The 23,665-nt window shown below is 31.6% G+C and overlaps 1 protein-coding gene across 1 annotated transcript; it reads right to left on the reverse strand.

The window, feature by feature from the left end:
- Positions 1–1,181: 1,181 nt before the first annotated feature.
- On the reverse strand, positions 1,182–23,075 carry LOC139514160 (mitogen-activated protein kinase kinase kinase 9-like). The gene is made up of 8 exons (XM_071302945.1): positions 22,036–23,075; positions 11,794–11,974; positions 10,684–10,832; positions 9,071–9,246; positions 7,900–8,146; positions 6,712–6,834; positions 5,815–5,982; positions 1,182–3,966 (listed from the first exon to the last, which is right to left on the reverse strand). Exons 1-8 carry the CDS (start codon positions 22,760–22,762, stop codon positions 2,867–2,869), a joined length of 2,871 nt encoding a protein of 956 aa, XP_071159046.1. The 5' UTR covers positions 22,763–23,075; the 3' UTR covers positions 1,182–2,866.
- Positions 23,076–23,665: the final 590 nt, after the last annotated feature.

Genomic DNA, 23,665 nt, shown 5'->3' on the forward strand with positions numbered 1-23,665 from the left:
CCCACAAAAACAATTGAATCCACAGTATGTAAAATTATCTTCTTTTCTTGTTCGTAAAACTCATTGAATTATAAAGAGCTTGATGATAATATTATGACCTACCATCTACTAGCCATATAAATTCTATATTTAGCAACGTAACTAAATTTGAGTATTGCACCTACCCCAAGTAACATAAATCTGACAATGATATTATGCTGAACTCAATACTATTTACATCAGATCCTTACGTAACCATGGTAACAATCAGATCAACTGCTTCAATGTGTATGGTTTGTTGGTGAAAAGTACATGTAATCTTTTCTGCTATCAAATTTAATCCCTGTGCTTTTAATAATAGCCTTTTATAGAAAAACATTTTAAAGAGACAATATTGAATAAATAAACTGATTTTATATCATTTCCACAATATGTTTGAATTTTATGCTTGTTTAAAAGAAGTTTAAAGAAAGTGCCAAACTGCAAAAACCAATCCCATGTTGATTCTATATGTCAACATTTTAAATCAGACCAGTGGCGGATCCAAGCGGGTTCTGGGGGTTGGAAACCTCCCCTATTTTTGGACGATCAATGCATTTGAATGGGAGCATATAGTTGGAACACCCCTTTTTAAAATGGATGGAACCGCCCATGCAGACTAGTCTGATTTAGATGACAGCTGCCTTTTATTTTTCATATTACATCATTTTCAATTTTCATGACATCTTGGTCAAATCTTGAAATGTCTTGAAATAATATCTGATTTTAACAATTTCTAATGTTTCATATTAATGAAAGCCTCTCTTTAAACATTACATAAATTTAATTTTGATCTATAACAATGACAACTGTAAGATTTACATGTGGCCCAACCAAATCTCTTCATTCAATGAAAACAGAGAGTAATTATTGACCTATTAGTTCCCTTCACTCAATGAAGACAGACAGTATTTAACCAATCAAATCCCTTCACTCAATGAATACAGACAGTTTTATGAATCAATGACTAGTTTAGCACTGCACCATTGTATGGATTTCATTTTGTGATGTCAGATTTATTTTACCCAGGTTTTCGTCACAAATATTCACTCATCCTAGTTCTTATATTATAATAAGTAATAAAATTGTGAATATATGAGTGACCATTATCTACATACATTTTTACATAACAAAAATACACAATATATATAAATAACATTCACTTTTTATCTTTTTTTTACAAATACACTTTAGTACAAATAGTATATATAACAAATAACAAAAATATTTTTGTTCTTAAAATGGCCTTCCATAAACTTAATTAAAATTCTTTGATTTAATAGCAATTAAAATATACAAAAAAAACCTGTACATATCACAAGTCCGTTCAGATCAACTCTGAAAATAATGTAGTTTGCGATAAAAAAGAAAAAGACATTCAGTTATATTGACAAACCTATGCAAAACGAAAGAAATTTTTCATTTTTAGTTCAGTAAAAAAAATTGAACGAAGTTTCTAAGGCTACTTTTCCAGCATAAAAATGAATTATTTTATGGAATATTGATAAAAGAAAGTAGTGGGTTATATATATATCTTTGATCAATTGGAATATCTATTTATAATACTAGAGAATTTGATTTTTGGGGCCAAAATAAGGCATTTATGATAATTTATAAACATTGAACCTTTGCTCAAAAAGGAGCAATGAACAGCTAATCATTTTTTTTATAGACTTCGGTGGATAAAAAGAGCCAACATTGTACATAATGAGTGATAAAGATGAATTCTACATTCAAAATTTTTCATTTTCTATATCGAACAAAAGAAAAGATGCACCAACTGAGTCCATTTATGCAGTAGAACATTTAAATGTATTTATATCATAATTTTTTTATCAAGTTTGGCCAATAATTCTAAAGTACATTTACTGGACCAATAGCATTAAAATTCTGTGAAAAATTTATTTATATAATTCCTCTGCCAAAAAAGTAAGAAATGAACAGTGTAACTATGGTAACTGGAAGGATGTGATGCTTCACGTGTGATGTTCAGTATACTGTGAACTAGTTATAATGTCTGCTAGTGAACTAAAATGTTTTTCTAACATTTGAATTTTACTGTTACTATTTGTACAATCTACGATGTGGTTATTATTGAATAATTTCCACCTGATTAACAACGGCTTAATTGGCTGCATAGTTAGGCCCTTTCTATTTTAAGAATAGTTTATATATATATTCGCACAGTAAGATATTTCTCAATATGAACACTTAAATTAAAATATTAACAATCTGAAGTTAAGTACTATTGTAACAAACTCAATGCAGTGGTAGAATCTTTGTGTATATATATATTATACATTTTAGTTCTTTCCTTTAACAAATTGTTTATTTTTATGCAGCCAATTGATCCATTGTTAATCAGGTGAAATTAATGGAAGAATATAGTTACAATGAATATAAATAACTCAATAAAAAAAAATTGCAATACAGGTGGTAATTAATTGGGTCTTTTTGACTGAAATGTAACGAGAAAATCACAGAGAAAAGCCGCCGTACATTTACTAACTGAGTTAGCGTTTTTGCTAAATGGAACTCAATAAATACCAAAAAAATACATAATGCAACATAAAAAAAATTCAGGCAATTTTCTAAAATATTTTGTTTGCTGTATCTCAATTTTGTTAATTTGCTTTGTTCAGTTGGTAGGAAAATTAGTATACTGCATAGTTTGAAATTTAAAACTAAGTAAAAAAATAGTGAACATGAATATGAAATTCTCTTGGTAAAAAATGATCAACATTTTTTTCTTCTTTCAGTAAGGCAAATTTTTAGGAGGAGGTAAAAATACAGCAATCAAATTTATATTAAAAAAAAATATTCAGAGTTGCTCTGAAACTGGTTTTGTTCAGTAAAGTACATCATTATCAGAAATTGTAAATTTTTGGCCATACAGTAATGGTCTTGTACCATCCTGACTCTGGCCGTCTACATCAATATCTAGCAGTGTCGTCTGATGGGCAATATGAGGTGGGGTGTGACCAGGTGACAAACTCGATCTGGTTGAGAAGTACGGTGTATTATCAGAACTAGAAACTATGTCACCTGAACTTTGTGGAGAATCTTTTTTCCCGTTAAACATTGGCTGTGTGGCAGAATATCGTGTGAGAGTGGGCCTATTGCGTGGCCCCATGTCCAAGGTTTTTGGCCTCTCTGGGGTTTCACCGTTAGGTTTTCTCCTGGGAGGTATAGGTGGAGCAGGATCACTCTGTTCTGACTGACGCTTTGAATACTCTGAAGAATTCCTGGAATTTTGTGAACCCTGATCTTGTGATGAGGTATTTACAAATGACAAGTTTTTGGCATCACGTAAAACATCGTCCTCAAACGTCACTGAATGCCTATTTTTAGAAGATTTTGGAGTGTCATAATTGCTACTATTTGATGTTTGACGTTGTAAAACGTTATGGGTTCGTTCTGGAATAGGTGAGTCACTATCACTTCCATACAACGACCTCCTCTGAACCGTTGTCTGGGATGTAAGTGTACTTGTAGATTGAAGAGTAGATGGGCTGTCACATTCGGCAAAGTCCTTAAACTGCAAAGGCATATCATCGAAGTTCAAACTTGGTCTCCGTTTCACCTGATATCCATGATATGTATTATGTGGATACCCTGCTGCCGAAGTAAAACGATATGCAGCTGCATCATCTGATTCAATAAACGAGTCACGAACGGCTTGATTATAAGCATCTCTTCGGTTCCCGATATACGAGTCTCTCTTCCTGCGAGTCACTTTTGTGTCATCTTTCTGAATTGGAACCCGTACATCATAACCTATAGCCACTGAACACAACATAGAAGCCATGTTCATTAAAGCACTATCGATTATTTTATCTGACTTATCAGACCGTTTATTTGACAACTTAAAACTGCTCATTTCTCCACCATTTGGAATGTGTTTTTTAGAATCGTTCACGTCTGATGGCCAGTCGTTCTCATCATCATCTGAAAAGTTAAGACACATTATGTGAATTGATTGGTTAAATTAATGCAATATGAATCGTGAAACTAAATTCTTATTGGAATCTAACTGATAAAGATATCTTTTTCAATGGACTGCTGATTCAGTTATTTTTTCGTGGTTAGGAATGATCCTGAATTGTTGAAAACTTGTATTTCTGAGGAGTATTTCAAAGTTTATAAAAAAAAGTCTGAAAACTTGTATTTCTGTGGAGTATTTTCAAAGTTTATAAAAAAAACTCTGCATACAAGCTGAAAGAAAAATTGTGTTATTGTGGAAACTTTCTTTCCAAGTTTGTAAAGGTCTGCATCCAAGCCTACAGAAAATTTGTATTTCTTTTAACAATTAAATTTGTAGTGTTTACCTATACCCAAAAAATCCACTAAAATTGGTATCCCACAAATAATGATTAGACAGAAACTTAAGGGCATACGATACAGTTTTGATCCCGTCGAAATTTTGTATATTTGCTCAAAATTCAGATTTGTGGCCGTATTTTCCCTTTCGTAAGAAAGCCATAACTTTTTTGTTTTAAAAGATAAACACAGATTATTTTTTGTAAAATAATTTGTTATTTCTGCATTTTATAAGTATAAAAAAAAAATATGCATTTTTTATTCAGAAATAACTCATTTATCAAATTTATCAAATGGTCATGAATTGAGAAAAAAACGTATTTTTTGCTGTATATTCCTCAAAATAAAAAAAAATGCACTATTAACAGTTTTATTAAATTTTGTCCACATAATCTCTCTGCAAAATGAAACAAAATGTCGTTTTAATAAATAGGGGTCCATGCACTCGTTTTCAAATTAAATCAGTTGGAATGATAAAATCAGTCGAAAAATGCATCTTTTCCCGATATGTCACCGTTTGACATCGCGAAAATAACATTTTACGTTAGCAACGTCATTACCTCCCCTGTAACTGTATCGTATGCCCTTAAGAGGCAGATGTTTTACTTGTGAAGGGAGTAATGTAAGTATTTTATTTAAAGACACAATCTGAGGTTTAGCCATTTGTATACATTTTTTATTTGAGCAGTGAAACATTTGTACTTTTTCATAATGACCAGCTACCATATAACTCTCATACTTAACTTTTCAAAACATCTACATCATACATGTATCAAAACATCTACATCATACATGTATCAAAACTTGTGACAAAGCTTCCTCTTATTAAGTACATTTAATCATTGTGTAGAGTTTGTCAATCATATCACATTTTCATATTTTTATAAAGCTCAGGTGCATTTGATCATTTCCATAGTCCAAAGAGTGCATATAAAATTAACAAAATCCATCTGAGCTAAGGTGTGTAATTTAAGATTATGTACAAAGATATGTAACATGTTCCCATTGTAACATGTTTCCATGATTTTTTAATCTTCAATATATATCTGTGTGTAGAAGTAATGTTAATTCATATATTTCCAAAAAGGCTTACCAACCATTAAACCTTTTCTTAAAATCTGATTTTAAGTACAAATGTCATTTTAAGAAAGATGTCCATGAACTCGTTTTCAAATTAAATCAGTTTGAATGATAATAACCAGTCGAAAAATACATCTTTTCCCTATATGTCACAGTTTGACGATTCGAAAATAGCATTTCACGTTAGCAACGTCATTATCCCCTGTAACTGAATCGTATGCCCTTGATGTAAATAAAATTTATGATAAATTGATTTGGTATTTGTTTTAACATACAATGACAAATGTTCATACATTTAAAATTAAAAGAATTCATTTGTAATTAACATTTAACTTTAAATAAAAGGATATTCATGGTTTTAAACAAGATATTATTTAAATAAATAAAAAATATTACATAAATCTCTGAGAGCTCCAATGTTGGAATGTCCACCCATATTCTTCAGAGTTGGAGCACTTTTAGACCATCTTCCATCAGCAAAGTAAATTGATTGTCTTTGATGTCGCTCCTTCTGAACTGAACTTGGTCCCCACGTCCTCCCCTTAACCCCTTCTGATGCTGGATCTGTATAATATATAAATAAACAAAATTAAAATATGTCAGGTGCTCCTTCAAAGCTGAACAAGTTCCCATGCCCCCTCCTTTACTTCTTCTGACGCTTGATCTGTAAAATATATAAACAACAGAATTATTTGAGGCTTCTTTTGAACTGAGCTTAGCTTGCAACAAAGATACCGTATAGCTGTATTTTTTTGCAGGTGTAAAATTTCACGATATTCATTGAATAATGTATACAAAATAATTTGCTGGTATTATTTTGGCAGATTCAAAACTTTTATCAATACCTTTACATGTGCACTTTTAAATTGGTGGAATTTATTTTGGCGATTTCGTTCTATTCGCAAAAAAACAACAAAATGTTACACACTGAGAAAATAACCTGCTATACAGTAAGTAAATACGAAGACTGTTACAACTATTTAGGAGTTTCTGTAGTTATTTAATATGATCGACATGTTTTGGTTCCTATGTCAATGCCATCAGGATAAATACAAGTACATAGAATCTTTATATCTATCAGTTTTGATCAATTTTCATGAAACAATAAACTGATGTTAGTTATGAAACAATAAACTGATGTTAGTTGGAAATCTGTAAAGTGGTTACTAAACATAGCGACTAAATGTCTTCATTGCAAAAGCACAGAAAGTATAAAAAAATATTACATTGCCAGATGTTTACTTATTAAATGACAAAAAAAAAGTGACAATATATACAAAATGGTTATCTTACATGCTATTGCACGAAGTCTAGCAGGTGTATACGCAGGAGACTGAGGTGGACTATCATGACTATCAGGACTTGACGGTGCAGGAGGATGAAACTCATGTTGTACTGTTATGTTATGGCGGAAATCTGAAACAAAAATTATAATTCATGTTGTACTGTAATGTTATGGTGGAAATCTGAAACAAAAATCATAATTCATGTTGTACTGTAATGTTATGGCCGAAATCTGAAACAAAAATCATAATTCATTTAATTAATTCATAAAAATTTTCAAGAAAAGATCTATGTTTTAATTTACTGTTAATGCAAATATACACAAAAATAAGTTATATTTTTCTTAAATAGTGGACCAAAATCTTTCCATGAAGGATATTAAGTTGGATCTAAAAATTTAATAAGAGTTGTCTCTCTTCAGTCATGAACAAGTCATGTGTCAAAAAATTTAATACCCAATAAATAAAAATTTGCCAATCAATCCTTTAATTCTTATAAATGACTACTTTGATGAAACACACCTCTTTATAAACGGTACATCTTTTTATCTGCCAACCTGTCCTCTATGACAGACATTATAAATTCAATTATTTCTGAATATGTCATGTTATTTCTTACAGACTGACTGCAATATCCTAAACTCTGCTAGCTTTCAGATTTTCCTTTAAATTTTATTTTGAAGACAAATGATATTCTAAGCCTGTGTAACTGTTTAAAATTTCTGCATAAAAAACAAATTGTTGTGTGTTGTAATAGATTGATGTGCTTTTTTTTCAAAGTCACATATTTTTATTTTTAGTTAAAGACAAGGCTCATTGTTGAAGGCCGTTCTTTGACCTGTAGTAGTTTATTTGTACTTTTACAATTTGTGACTTGGATGGAGAGTTATCACATTGGCAATGATACCACATCTTCTTATATCTACTTACATTGTATGATAATGCTGCATTTGAATGTGAATGTGTTTTTTTTTCAATTATCAAATGACTTTAGACTGTTTATTAGTGTTTTTATTGTTCATTTCAAAGCAGCTGCATACAAAACAAATTGTTAAGTGCTTCTGTTTAGTGAGCAAATAGGAAATTTAAAATGTGGCCACTAAAAGTCCATCTTGTTTCAAAAGCTTTGAATTTTCACATCCAACACAGTTTCTGAGCATAAATTAACCAAATCAGCTAAAATGCATTGTCACTTTACCTGAAGGCTGACTAATAGCAGGGCCTCCAGCTTTGATTAATTTCAGACGACTCTTTTTAAACTTTCCCTTCCTAATTCGTGGTTTTGGGGCTCCCATAATCTGTTGTAAAATCATAATGTTAAGTTCTCTTTCTACAAGTTCTATTTCTCTTTCTTTCAGCTCTTGCTCTCGTTTATGTAACAATTCCTCTACTTTCTTCTGTTGTAATGCTGCTTTTGTCAGTTCTTCCTCTCTACAACGTAGTTCCTGTTAAAAATTCAAATATACAATGAATTAAAACAATTGTACTACTTCTGAAGCCTTTCTTTATTTTTAAATGATAACCTATTGTACTGTAAAAATGTAACAAAAATCAAGGAGAACCCAGTACTCATGTGGTACTTGATAAACATTTCCTTTCAGAAATTGAATGAGAAATTCTTAAAGAAAGAGGCAGTATTCTTATAGATAGTTGTCTTATTTGCAAGCATACAACTACTCCTTATTTTCATATTAACCAGATCTAGAGCCTGTAATTCATTATTACCGTTAGTGGCTGTCTAAAATATTTGTTTTTCCGTTATTGTTTTGTACATAAATCAGGCTGATAGTTTATTATTTGTTTTTCCGTTATTGTTTTGTACATAAATCAGGCTGATAGTTTATTATTTGTTTTTCCGTTATTGTTTTGTACATAAATCAGGCTGATAGTTTATTATTTGTTTTTCCGTTATTGTTTTGTACATAAATCAGGCTGATAGTTTATTATTTCAATTGTTTCTCATTTTGTTATGTTTGGACTTTCAAAGCTTGGGGATGTTCTAGAACTAATTGTAAAAGGGGTAGGAGACACTAATTTAAAATTTAATAAAGATAACCTGTACAATTATAGAAAATAGTGAATTAAAATTAAATGCTGATTGGGTAAAATTAAAAGTGTCTACTAACCCATACTACATTCATTTCTGGACCAGCCTTTACTTTAACAAACGATATTTGCTCATATTTGAAGATTTCCAGTACGTTTATTTGCTAACATTTCATCATTTATTCTCTGGTGGGTTGATGTCTCATTTGCAATTATACCACATCTTTTTATTTTTATAATACTATATTTTGTAAATTTTACTGTCTATATTTTAATTTCCCCAGCTTTTAACAAGTTTGGTAAACTGGTAATGATTAAATTACCTTTTCTTTGCTACGGAGTTCATCAAACATAGCTTCAATTTCCAGTCGCCAGTCCTCTTGCATAGTTTGAAAAGACTCCTGAGGTGTAGTCATAAATGGCGAGGCAGCAATGTCCGCAAGACGAGACAGAATTTCCTGAAACGTTGGCCGTTCGTGGGATTCCTGATGCCAACAATCTGTTAAAATATATAATTGTTAAGTATCATTCAAAGTACTGTGGATACAATATCATTTATGAGTTTTTTTCATGTGTTTTTTTTTTTGGGGTATATGTGAACAACAAATTTTAATGTTCAAAGCAGACTTTTGAAAGACCACAAAATCAAATATTAACCAAAATGCATTTGTTCCTAAAGCAACCAATTATTAATGAAACGAAAGTAAATAAAAATACTATTTCTGCATTATAAAGCAGTTATAACTTATATCAATATGTTTCTTACAACTTTTATGTAACCTGCACTTTTATTTGCATTTTTATTCAAATTTATTCACAACAGAATTTACTACTGTATGTTTGTTCTCTAATGTATTTTGGTTATTTTTATTGGGTTGCTCTAATTGACATGTACCCTTCATCTTTGTTTATTCATATTATTGTAAGATGTTTTAGATATTTGTTTCAGATTCTTGTAATTGTCCCTTAGTAGGGTTTTATGTTGTTCTGGTAATAGTCAAATTATGCCTCTTGTTTCTATGTATCTGAGATTTGTTTTCCATTTGTTTAATGTGTTTGAGCTTTTGATTTTGCCATTTAATAAGTGACTTTCCGTTTTTTTTATTTTTCTTAAATAGTTTGGTATTTTTGTTATTTTACTTTTTGCATGTCTGTGATTTTACAGTTGACAAATAAATGGTTTATCTTGATGGTGTCATGTTGGTTCCTATTGATATTATACATGTAGTTATTATATTCAATATTAGAGACAGTAATCAGTTTAATGTTCATGATCTATGCCATGTCATGATTGCCCATCTGAATTAATGAGCCAGATAAACTTGGGTAATGTAGAAAGTAACAAGAATGTGTCCAAAGTACATGGATGCCCCACTCGCACTATCCTTTTCCATGTTCCATGGACCATGAAATTGGGTAATAATCTAATTTGGCATTAAAATTAGAAAGATTCTATTATAGGGAACATATGTACTACGTTTCAAGTTGATTGTACTTCAGCTTCATCAAAAACTACCTTGACCAAAAGCTTTAACCTGAACAGATGCACAGACAAACGGACGGACGAACGAAGGGAAGCACAGACCAGAAAACATAATACCCCTCTACTATCGTCACACTGATAATGATTTCTATTTACTTAACTGGTAGGTTTAACATAAGGGGTACACTACCAGAGCATCCCGAGATCTACACCAGTTTTTGGTATGGTACATGTTGCTATTTAGTCTTTTAGTTTTGTATGTTGTGTTTTGTGTACTATTGGTTGTATGTTTGTCTTTTTCTTATTTAGCCATACTTTGTAACTTTATTTTCGACTTATGAGTTTGAATGTCCCTCTGGGTATCTTTTGCCTCTCTTCAGCAAAAAACGATTTTTAAGGACATTTCTACTAGCCTGATACCTGTCAATAGAATATTTTGTTTGTGATGTTTACCTGACATGAGTTTGGAGAAGAGGCCGGGGCAGGTAGATGGTATTGGTAGTGTCAGCTTGTTTACAGCCACACCATAAGCTACACCAAGGGCATCGATTCCTTTGTATGGCGTTTCTCCTGTTAGTAACTCCCACAATAAAACACCATAGCTACAAATATCACAAAAAAATATCATAGCATTACAAAAATTGTTTTTTCTTTAAGTGGAAGACATACATGTATTTAATATTTTTGTCCTGCCTGTTTGTCATTTATTTGTTCAACAAAAAAATATTCTAGTTTCAGGGAGTTCGCTTCACAGTTTCAAAATAATTAACTTTTCAAAACACTAGTTTATATTGATAGAGGATTAATCAAGGAATCAAAAGAGCAAAAAAATTATATAGGTCAAGCACAGTGCTTGTTTTCAAGATATTAGCCATTGAAGTTTTGACAGGAAAATATTCTCTCTTGAGTTTTCATAGGTTTATCATTGTAAAGTTAAGGTTCTCAAAAACTATTAAAAAATGATTACAATTTTATAAGACTTTTACAGATGGCTTATCATTATACATCTAAAAGATTTATAAAAAAAAAAATTGGGGGTCAATGGGCAATTTTTTTTAAAGTATTCAAATAGATAAAACCAAAAGATTCCGAAAACTTGACAAAAATCCCTAAACATGACAAGGGAACTTCCTCAAAAGGCTGTAACTTAAGAAAGTTGCTTCATACATATTCATTTGTTCATTAAATTTTTGTATAAGCTACTGCTTGTAATTTTGTAAATCTGTCATCATGGTCATTTCAATGTAAATTTTTGCAAACAGATACTTAGAAAGCAAAGATTTTACAAATATTTACTTTTGTATTATTTTATATGTGGTGTTTGATCCATTGTAGCTAAATTACGACAAATTACTTTGTTGATGAATTCACTGGTGAGAGGAAATTAGTTCAACTACGGTTTAAGTGATGATTTTATATAAACTATGTTAATTTCCTCTAAAGAAATATTAATGTACAGTTTTTATGTAAATAATTGGTGGTTTTACAGTTTATACTAACAAATACATTTTCTTGAATTCATGAAAAAAAATAAATGAACCGAGCTAAATAATACTTTAATACCTCCAGACATCACTGCTTTTGGAGAAGGTAGAAGTTTTAATAACTTCTGGTGCCATCCATGCATATGTTCCTGCAGCACTCATCCTGGTTGTCTTGGATACCTCTCTTGCTAAACCAAAGTCCGTTATTTTCAATGTTTTTTCATAAATGTCGTCATTTTCTACTGGTTCTTTGATGAGTACTGAAAGAAAAATAATAGTAATATGTATAAAAGATGTGTATTGCAAAAGCAAAAGGGCATATAACTCTACGGAGTACCAAAATTAAAACAGGGCAGGTTTGGATACTTTTTGTTTTTTCAATATCCAAATGTTCTTCCGACTGTTTCTGTTTACCTGAACACTTTAAATGCCCATATATATGTGGAATACAGGGTAGTTTCCCAGACTAAAAATAGACATACCTCCCTTTAACATTGCGTATTCTGACTAATAACTATCTTTTAAGTAAAGCATAGTGCATAGAGTATATTTGGACGGATTTGAAGACATTTAGACATAATAATAAATTTAAAAGATGCATATTGCAACAGCAAAAGGAGAGACAACTCTACCAAAACTAAGAAATCTAGAGAGGTTAATTAAACATGGCAGCTGGCAGCGAATGTTCCCCATCAAAATAATATTAATATTATTTATTAAAGTGTTCAGAATTGTGCTGTTAAAATAGTCTTACAGCCCTTACTTTTAATTTCTCATCATACATGTATCTTTAATTGTAAGCCAAGGCCATCAATATAAGAAGTTAACGTAAGTGCTTAAAATTCAAACTGGGCTTTATGATCTCTGTCAAAAAAAGTGGTTTTACTTTTTCAAAGAAATGACTTTAATGTACTACTCATACTACTAATTTTCCCGTAATTTATTTGACCATTTACCGCAGACCACACTGTGTAATTAAGTAATTAATGAACGACTACAATTTTTATACATGTAATAATTAATGACACCATTTTTTTTCAAATGTTGGTAATTACTACAGTGTTTAGCATGTTGAGTGAGTGTTAACATGTGATTTACATAATCAAACAGGGGAGTTTGGTGTTTAATAGTGTCAGTTTATTTCATTCAAACATTGGATCATGACACTTGTTTATTGTAGAAGACAGTATATTGACCTCTTATTGTCTTTTGGTTCTTCTGTGTCATAGGGTTTATGTTTTATAGATGTATACACAAAATTGTGAAAGGAAACAGTGAAAGTGTCAAAGAAACAACCACCTGAACAAATACTGTGGATTCATTATTATTCATTGGATACCAATTTTCGTGGGTTTCGTGGGTACAGGTGATCCACGAATTCAAATGTTCAACGAATAACATATTTTCAATAGGCTTTGTATACAGATATTGGCAAAACCACGAAATCAAATATCCATGCATGAATATGCAAGTTTTCAGCACTCCACGAAAATTAATACCCACGAAAATAAATGAACCTCACCTCAATGCAGCGAGAAAATCCTGCACCTGGAAATGCTCTTCAGCTAGCCCCTTTACAAAAGTGCACTAAAAATATGTTTTTGCTCTTTAGTTGGGTTGTTGTCTCTTTGACACATTGCCCATTTCCATTTTCAATTTTAATTCAGTGAAAATGTCTACCAGATCTCCTTTTAGTCATAATTAGTTTTCCTTAATAAAGACAAATATCTTAACTAAGATTTTACATTATCAGAGTACATAGCTGCCATCTAAGACATCAGATATGGTCCATTTCATTTTGAGGAAAACATATGTCTACTTTTTTAGGCCAGTACAATCTTTCACAGCAATATAGAATGGTGGTCAGGGCTGTGGGACATTATTTCAAGGGCACAGGAAGTGCAAGGATTTTGAATGGTCCCCTGTGTAACCTTTTTGAGTGGACATGGTGGATATGTCATTTCTCTTCTTTTACATAAGTCTTGGATATATGATTTTTTTATTATCTATTTTTGTTTTTGAACAAGCTATCAGTTGCTGCAAGGATTCTTAGATTTGTGTCTTAAAAACTTATATAAATTGTTGTTTTTTTGTGTTGTTTGTGTGATCATCTGATGAGTCAAACCATTTTCAGCTGTTTTTTGTTGTATTTTGTGCTGTTTCACAGCTGTCCCAAACTAAGGGAGGGTATGATTTTGGGCATCTGCAAATTTTTTTTACTCCTCCATATTTTGTATGTGCCAGTCCCAAATCAAAAGCCTGTAATTCAGAGGTTTTTGTTTTTTATTAAATATTGTCACGTCAAGGTCTTTTAAAGCTTGTTATTATATGCAGTACATCTGGGAACAGTATATCTAACATATATATATATATTAATATATATGTTCCTGAATACATGTATACCATTTGCTTTCTCATTTGCAACAATATATCTTCTTGTTTTATTATTCAACAGCTTATAACTGAACCTTGTTAACATTTTTTCGGGCAAAAGTCGTTTTTATTGGTAATAATACCACATCTTTGATCATTATTCTTATTCTTTTACTAAAAGCATGGAAAATAGGTTAAACTTTAAGGTTAATTAATTTGAGTGGGCTAGAGTGGGATTCCCATGGCAGGTAGATGACAAATTAATATGAACTGAATTAAGCATCCTAATTCTAGAGATTCTGGCAGACTATATGTATATAGCCATTACCGGTATTTGACAATGACAAATGTCTAAAATATAAAAAAAATAATGTTTATGTGAAAGCTTGGTCTCCAAAACAGTGGTATTGCCGGAAAAGACTAAATTTTTAATTTTCACTAAAAAACAATTATCAAATATATATGACGTAAAAGATGTCATGTGTTTTTTTGGTTTTTTAAATTTATATTCCACAAGTTGACCTATTTCACACTTTTAAAGACATACACATAACTGTTGTCATAATTCATCTCCATTAAAAATATTACTATATTATGTCATCTTGGCTTGTTTACTAATGACATTTAAGATTTTTTTTTTCTCTTTTTTTGCATAAATATAAAATAGGCAAATTAAAATGTCCATGTTGTCCAATTTTGTATCCAACAAAAATTAACAATCATTAAAAAGTTGAAAATTGTTAACTTGAGCAGTGATATAGAGATCTACAAAACATGCAAATTTAGAAACAACCAGGAACTAGCGGAATATTCAGGACTATCAAAATACATCTATAATACTAAAATTACGAGGTCCAATTTGTCAGCCGTCATCGGGTAAAAACGACAAATCAAAGAATTCAACTCTATATATAACTAATATAGGACAATGGTGTAGATTAAAAATTACACCACTCCAGACCCTTTTGTTTTCCACATAATTAATATTGCCAATAATTAACAAGTTCCGGGTCTAATCCGATACCGATACCAATAGTATATTCACCTGTTAGCTATTACCTTATCTGTACGTTCCGCATTTGACAGGCGCATCACCAAACGGTGTATTTAGGATTTTGCTATATACACGGGTCATAATCAAAGGGCTGACACTACTTAATTCAATCATTGTCAAATTGTTCCCTATTGTAGCTTTATTCAGCAATCAGCAAGACTTTCTAAGATAACTAATATAGGACAATGCTGTTGATTAAAAAATACCCCATTCCTGGATAGCCTCGACCTTTTGTTTTCCAAATAATTAATATTTCCAATAATTGATAAGTTCCAGGTCGACGGGTTCAAACAGAAAGATTTGAAAGCAGAGAAAACTGTGTATCTTATAATCGACATGACTTTATCAGATGACAATACCAATTACTAAAATAAGGCTTAGGCATAGTTATATACATTAATTCAGTCATGGACCCGCGATATCACGGGTGTGTACTTGTGTATTATAAAAGTAGTCAGACTCTATGTGTTTTGACCATGTTATGCAAAATAATAAATATTTACAAGTTTAATTTCAAAGACATGAAAGACTGAACTGCAAAATTTATAAGTGTAAATAAGTCAGGTTACCTTTCAAATTGATATTTAACCAAGTTTCAATAATTTGCACGATATATTTAATTTGTTCAGTTAGCATTTAAATAGCAAAAAACGTTTTATGAGATTAGAATACAGTATTCCATTACAGGTATCCCAACCGTTTAATTATGTAACTATAAGGGTGTTTCTCCTTCAACCTCAAGTTTTAAGCCCCACCCATTGGGTTTCTCATATGATGAATCTTAATTAAATTCTGAGGTGGAATGAGATACTTAGTATAATTTTCAAAACAATAATCCTGGTACCTTTAATTCTCAATCATAAAATTAAAGGATAAATTTAAGACACATTCATTTGGGTACACACATACATATGTATTTATTAAAAAGTAAATTGCAAAAGGTATACATCGATTAAAATTTCTAAACAGTTAACCCATGATTTTTTTATTGGTGATCCCTGCATTATAAAGACATTGTGTTAGATGTTTGCAGAGTTTTCACTATAAAAGTGCTGGCACATAAACAGTATATTTTCACATATATCATGTTTTATCAAACTTTGACTGATAGTTAAAAATCTGTTTTGTATTTTTAACATCACTAAACAAGTCCTCTCTAATGAATACATTATAATGGTCCCTATATTCCAAAAATTGTATTTGACGTTTTTATTGCCTTGAGTAAAACACTGGAAAATTGTATTTTAATTAAAAATTTCAGTAAGAAAATGACTGAATGGACAATGTTTTTGATCTACCTGTATTTTCTAACGTAACAGATTTTATGTTCATTTCTATTGTCAATTTCGTCAACCAATTAACCCATTAAAATGCATTTGCATATATAATCAATGTAAGTCTGGTTATTAAATGAAATATTTTACATAGCTGGAATAAAATCACATCATCCAAAATGTCATAGGTTTATGTTTTTACAAAGTTGTGTCACACTGCCAACCACTAATATTGACAGATATAAATCTAATGTTTACTCTTGTTTTAAAGTTACACATGTACACAAATTGATCTTTTTTTTTTAACATGAAACAGACCCAGTTTTAACCCACATTTTCAAATCTGACATCATTCAGTTTAACCCTCAAAGACAAAAAACGTTATCTCTTACAAATTTAATCAAAGTGATGAATTAGCGAACACCAATCAAAACAATTTTCTGTCATTATATGTTTGTGTTTTATACTATACAAAAAGTCAAACTTTTATTAACAAAATTAATTTTCTTAGTCAAGCTTGCAAATTTGTACCGCACACGAATTAGAAAAATACTTTTTTTTATTTAAACTTCAATGATGTTGAATTAAATCAAGAAAATATAAACTTGACAATTTCAAATATAGATATAGATAATTGTTTGTTCTAAAATTGCAATAACCTATATGTAAATGTACATTTTTAATACAAAAATATACCTAATGTTTCAATGAAATCTGTTGAAAATATTCCTAAAAATGTATATATAAAGTTGCTATAAAATGGACCATTCAAAAGAACAATTATTATAATCTATTTAAGGTTACACTGCAACAAGAAAATGGGGTTCTTAACAAGTGGTGCTCACACGGTCCCGACCACCAAATTTTGAAAAGGACCAAAAGAATTTTGGCATTTTGAAATAACAGTGAGGCCTAGCAGATTTTTTTCAAGGGCTAAATTCAAAAGGATGTTGAGGTTTCTAGGGTTGAATTAATGAATATTTGCCAGGATCAACAAGTCTAGTCTATTTTCCCATCTACTGGCCCTTGTAAACACAGTTTGCCCTTAAGAAGTATGTCAATCAGGTACAAAGACTTATTGGCCAATAGGATTTGTCTAAATATAAACACAAAACTCTTCCTGGCTTCTCCTGTTACTTATGCTTTATAAAACAAGCTAGTTAATACATGTATATGCAAGCCCAAATTATATATGCATATATGTTTCTGGTCTCCTGATAGAACAAATAGGAAAGCTAATTAGGTTAAAAAAAAAAAGTTTTTAAAAATTTGAGATAGACTTAAAACATGTAGAGAAATGTTCTGGACTTGTAATTAGTTCATGTACATTGTACATGTATTTGTTTATAAGGGACAGGAAACATATATATATTTGTTTGGCCTTCAAGCCCTTGCACTATTTTAACCCATGATGAAAAACATGTATCTTTACATGTAATCTTTAAAAAACATAATAATAACTATATGAGATATGATAATAATAAGTCTACAGATATGATAATTTATGGCCTTGAATCACAGTGTCCAGGTCAGGGAAATCCGGTCTGATAGTGTCCTAAATTTAAACAAGACCCACCCACCTACACACTGAAGATGAATTCATCCTTGACAGGTTACAAACATATCATGTTACAAGTTTTATAGTTTTCAATTGAAATTTAAATGAAACGAGCCTATCCTACTGTTAAAAGTTCATACGATCTTTTTTAAAAAGGTGTTCTAATAATCCCTCCTTATCTATAATGGTATACATTGTGATAAAAGCAGGATAATAACACAACCACAATCATGTAATATATAATGCAGTCTGTTTGAACTCATATTTGTGTCTTATGTATGTCAACTGGAAACTTATAAGAATTATATTAAACAAACTGGTTCAGACAATGATCGATTTAAACAGATTGAGAAAAAAAGTAGTTCAACCTGTTACATATTTACTATAATTGTTCTACATGTAAGACGTTTAAATACACATGCAGTGCAGTTACAATCATTGATAAACAACAATATGTAATTTCCATAATCTTTTCTTCTTGTTATTTCTTCTGTTACAAATTTAAGGATCTACTTTTTTTAAAACAGAATCTATGTATACATGTATCACCTTCAAAATTGAAAATTGATATGATTTTTAATTATGTTCATGTGTTTCAAGTTTCAAGTTTCAGTCTGCTATATGTGCATCTATCTTTTTAATTAAATCTTAATTAAATAAATACTCTACAATATTGTTTTGGAAAAATGGTCAGTTATAAGGGAAATAACTCCTATAAAAGTAGACTGAAGGTTTTTGAAATTTGACTATAAATTTGTAGATTCTGTCTTGCTGAGCAATTTTTCAATTTAACTTGAGTGTACTAGTTGTTTTTTTCTCATTTAAAACACACAAGAGAAAACTTACTTTTAACCAGCATATGTATATGACCAATGAACCATATAAATAAGGGAAATATCAGATATACATTGTACCCTTCAAACAGAAATCTTCAAATCAATACAACATAAACATTTATATACAATGTATAAACATGTAGTTGACCTTTTCCTTATAATACATTGTCATATATAGTACATTTGCACATGTATCTAAGAAATGGGGGGAAAAAACAGAATGTATATGTATTGCTAAAAGAACACAAGACCAAACCATCAAAAATTACAAATGTAACAAAAGGTCAAGGTCAGATAAAACTTGTAAGAAAAAGCATGTACCAGTACACCTTACAGTCATTCCCCATACAAAATACCTGTACATGTATAAAGAGTGGACACACTATTTAGCCCTTTGATTTCATTCAAAGATCTTATTCTACTGGTAATGAGGTCAAGGTCAGATAAAACTTGCAAGAAAAAGCATGTACATGTACCAGTACACCTTACAGTCATTCCCCATACAAAATACCTGTACATGTTTAAAGAGTGGACACACTATTTAGCCCTTTGATTTCATTCAAAGATCTTATTCTACTGGTAATGAGGTCAAGGTCAGATAAAACTTGCAAGAAAAAGCATGTACATGTACCAGTACACCTTACAGTCATTCCCCATACAAAATACCTGTACATGTATAAGGAGTGGACACACAATTTAGCCCTTTGATTTCATTCAAAGATCTTATTCTACTGGTAATTTTCATTTCTCTCTAAGTTGTAGTTAACGTTGCAACCAAATTTCCAACAGAAGCGTTTAAATTCAGGATTGGATTCATGTACTAGTGCACTCACACGAAGGGGTTTCGAACTCACAACATCATTATTGACTGGCTAGTGATTTATACAGTAGTAGAACTACATAGACCACTTGGCCACAGAGGCCCCCATCAACACATGTACAAGAAAATCATGGACATTGTTTAATAAAAAGGATATGTGCATTTCCAATGTGACAATTCAACTATCCACAAAAGTTCAAAGTAATTTGTAAAATGTACAAGAAAGCAACATGGTGACATTGTACAAGTAGTTATTATTTAATGCCTTCAAAAATGAGTAAAACCAACAATGTATTGTTAGCTATGAAATACATGCATTTAAGCACAACATTGCTTAATATTTTGATCCTCTTTCTTACAAATAATTCTTACTGTATACATCTACACAATGTACATTTTAATCTTAATGACTTTGGCCCAATGTCTGCAAGAGGAGGTAACCTTCTTACTCTTAAATCAAAAAGCCAGAAAAAAAAACCAATTTAAAACAAAACTAAGGGACATAACTCATGACCAGTACTGTTAATGTGATATAGATCTGTCAAATTCAAACTTCCTCTGTAGATCTATGGACTATGTTAAAATCAAAATGATTTACTCAAGTGATACTTAACTTATCCATCATGTCCATAAAATAACAAAAAAATATTTTTGAGATAATATAGAGGATTAAGTTTTGAATTGTTGCCAAAACTGTCCAAATTGAGCTGTACTAGTATTCTATGTTTCATGATCAAGATTGTGTTGAAATTTAAGTGGCACATGTAGCATTCCAACTCCAGTCAAATGTAAATCTAAGAATAGATTCATTCTGGCAATGTCTGGTGTACTACTAAACATATATGGATTCAACTGGTGTTTGCACCTGTCCTAAGTGAGCAATCTGATTACAGTAGTAGTCATTTTTTTATGTAATTTATGTGTTTCTGGTTTTTTATATACATGTAGATTAGACCGTTGGTTTTCTCATTTGAATGGTTTTAAACTAGTAATTTTGGGGCCCTTTATACATGTAGCTTGTTGTTCGGTGTGAGCCAAGGCTCTGTGTTGAAGGCCGTACCTTGACCTTTAACAATGTTTAATGGTTTAAATTGTTATTTGGATGGAAAGTTGTCTCATTGGCACTCATACCATATCTTCCTATATCTATGTAATTGTATCTTTACATCCAAGGTACCAGTTTTGGCTTTAACTCGTGCATATAAATACATGAATAGTATTGAATACAGACCCTAGTCATGCTACATGTAGTGCACTCTTTTGATTAAAAGTGAAATATCCACATATTAACATGATTAAGATTGAGGAGAAAACTTTAACAAGCAAATGCATTTACAAATGCAAAACTGGTACATGTATATTACTGTCATATTATTCTCTGATTCAACTAGGGTACTTAAACATTGTCACTGATCCTGGAAAATATATTTTAAGACACAATATATAGATACACCAGTCCTTACAAATTAGCACAGCCTGTGACAGGGTTGACAGGACATGTCCTGTAAAAACATCAGCCTTCACGTTTAACTTTTTAGAGTCCACAAGCCAGAAGCTCAATTTTTGGAAAATTTTAGTTGGATTCTGTTGGCTTGTAGAGAAGAACTTTACAACCCCAATGTTTAATATTTTAATTTTAAGTATCATATAATATATATATGAATGAAGACTTGATTAGGGTAGTTTCCTAAAGCGTCCACTTAACACAGGAATTCATTGTATTACTGCTTTATCTGCTGCGCTATTGAAGTACTCATACACATGCACATAAATAAATTGTAAAGCAGTGTCTTACTGCCCCAGGGTGAGGATCCCACATTTTATTTCAAATGGACTGTGCAACATGGTTACTACATGTAATTGTGGGAGGAATGCTGATATTAACAAGTGAAACTGCGAGCTACTGCTCACTGATGATACCCCCGCCGCAAGTGGATAATATTAATAGTGTAAAAAAATGCAAGTGTTCGGTAAACAGGAAGTTGTCGAGTGATGGATCTGAAAACGCATCACACGGTATAGCTGACTTATATAAATCCTGAAACCAAATTTCAGAAATCCTTGTATTGTAGTTCCTGAGAAAAATGTGACGAAAATTTTCAACTTGGCTATCATGTGTAAAATCATACAAGTGTTCGGTAAACAGGAAGTTGTCAAGTGATGAATCTGAAAACGCATCACACGGTATAGCTGACTTATATAAATCCTGAAACCAAATTTCAGAAATCCATGTATTGTAGTTCCTGAGAAAAATGTGACGAAAGTTTCATGGGACGGACTGACTGACGGACGGACGGACAGACAGAGGTAAAACAGTATACCCCCCTTTTTTAAAGCGGGGGTATAATTAGTTTTAAAAGTTTTAAACTACAAAATGTATTCTAAATCAAACACCTTAATACTTACTATTGCTTGATTTGAGGTCACGATGTATAAGAGGAATGGGGGATTCCTCATGTAAATAGTTCATTCCCCTAGCAATCTGAATAGCCCAGTCAACAAGAACATCGGGTGGGATTCTTCGGCCATATAATATTCTATTTAAAGATCCACCTGCTGCATATTCTATAACTAAACATAAATTTGGTTCTTTTAAACAGACTCCTTTCAAAGCAGCAATGTTAATGTGATCAAGTAACCAAAACACTTTAGCCTCTTGTCGGACACTTTCGATCGTAGAAATAACTGGTTCATCTGGATCTTGCCTAGCAGCCTTGACAGCAACCTCTTCTCCGTTCCATATTCCACGATACACTTTACCAAACCCACCAACACCAATAACTTCTTCCAACTGCAATTCATTGAAATCTATTTCAAAGGGTCGATTTGATGGAATGTTATGGAGTCCACTAGCAACGCTGCTGTTAATGTCAATTGCAACAAAGTTACTTGGGAAGATACCAACTTTATTACCAACCCTACCTGTCCACCAACCTTCATCTCCTGATATATGTGAATCTGTTGATAAAACTTCTAAAAGTGTACCCCTTCTAAGGGTTAGTTCATCTTCACGCCTGGCTTCATAATCAAAAACAGCTGTCCATAAACGGTTACTCGTCGTCTGAACTCGGTTGTAAGCATTGTTTTTGTTCGATGCCATCGAACTCTGGGGACAAGAGAATGTACTAGGCATTAACAGAGTTCCTAACCAACCTTATCGCGTTCAAAACAATCACCAAAACTGGTGTTGTTTTGTACTCTTCTGTCGCTTTGGCACAGAATCGCCCTGTTAATTGAGCCATACGAATTAAAATAACGTTGTGATTATTTGAACTGTAAATTTTTCGAAAAGATTATATTAAAAACAAGTATTCCTAAGACATTTGATTCATCGTTTTTCTTGTAAATCCATTTTCATACACCTTTGTCTATTATCGTAAGACGAGCCGCCATTCTTCATGTACTTTGACCTTGAGGTCAATCTCATAGGGTAGTTCTAAAAACATGGCGACTGCTCTGATCTTTTTAAAAGGGAAGGATATATTATGTATAAGTAAATCAATACTAGACATTGTAGTAATTAAACAAACTATATTCCAATTAAATTCTTATTTCATCTAAAGTAATCACATGTTCTCTAGGAATATCAACAAGGTACATAAAAGAGGGACGAAAGATACCAAAGGGACAGTCTAACTCATAAATCTAAAACAAACTGACAACGCCATGGCTAAAAATGAAAAAGACAAACAGAAAAACAATGGTACACATGACACAACATAGAAAACTAAAGAATAAACAACACGAACCCCACCAAAAACTAGGGGTGATCTCACCGAGGTGCTCCGGAAGGGTAAGCAGATCCTGCTCCACATGTGGCACCCGTCGTGTTGCTTTAATATGTGATTACAAATCCGGCAAATAGTCTAATTCGGTAAGTCACATTCATGAAAGGGAAGGGGATTGTAGTTACGACGTAAGGAACATATCCGATATCATTTGTGAAACGGTTATTCCATAACGGTCAACCAACTCGTGATGGCGTCCGTAAAATTTACGAAGGGATGATTTCAACTTCACCATTTGGAACTCTTGG

The sequence above is a fragment of the Mytilus edulis genome, chromosome 3 (genome assembly GCF_963676685.1).
Source record: "Mytilus edulis chromosome 3, xbMytEdul2.2, whole genome shotgun sequence".
NCBI classification, from domain to species: Eukaryota; Metazoa; Mollusca; class Bivalvia; order Mytilida; family Mytilidae; genus Mytilus; species Mytilus edulis.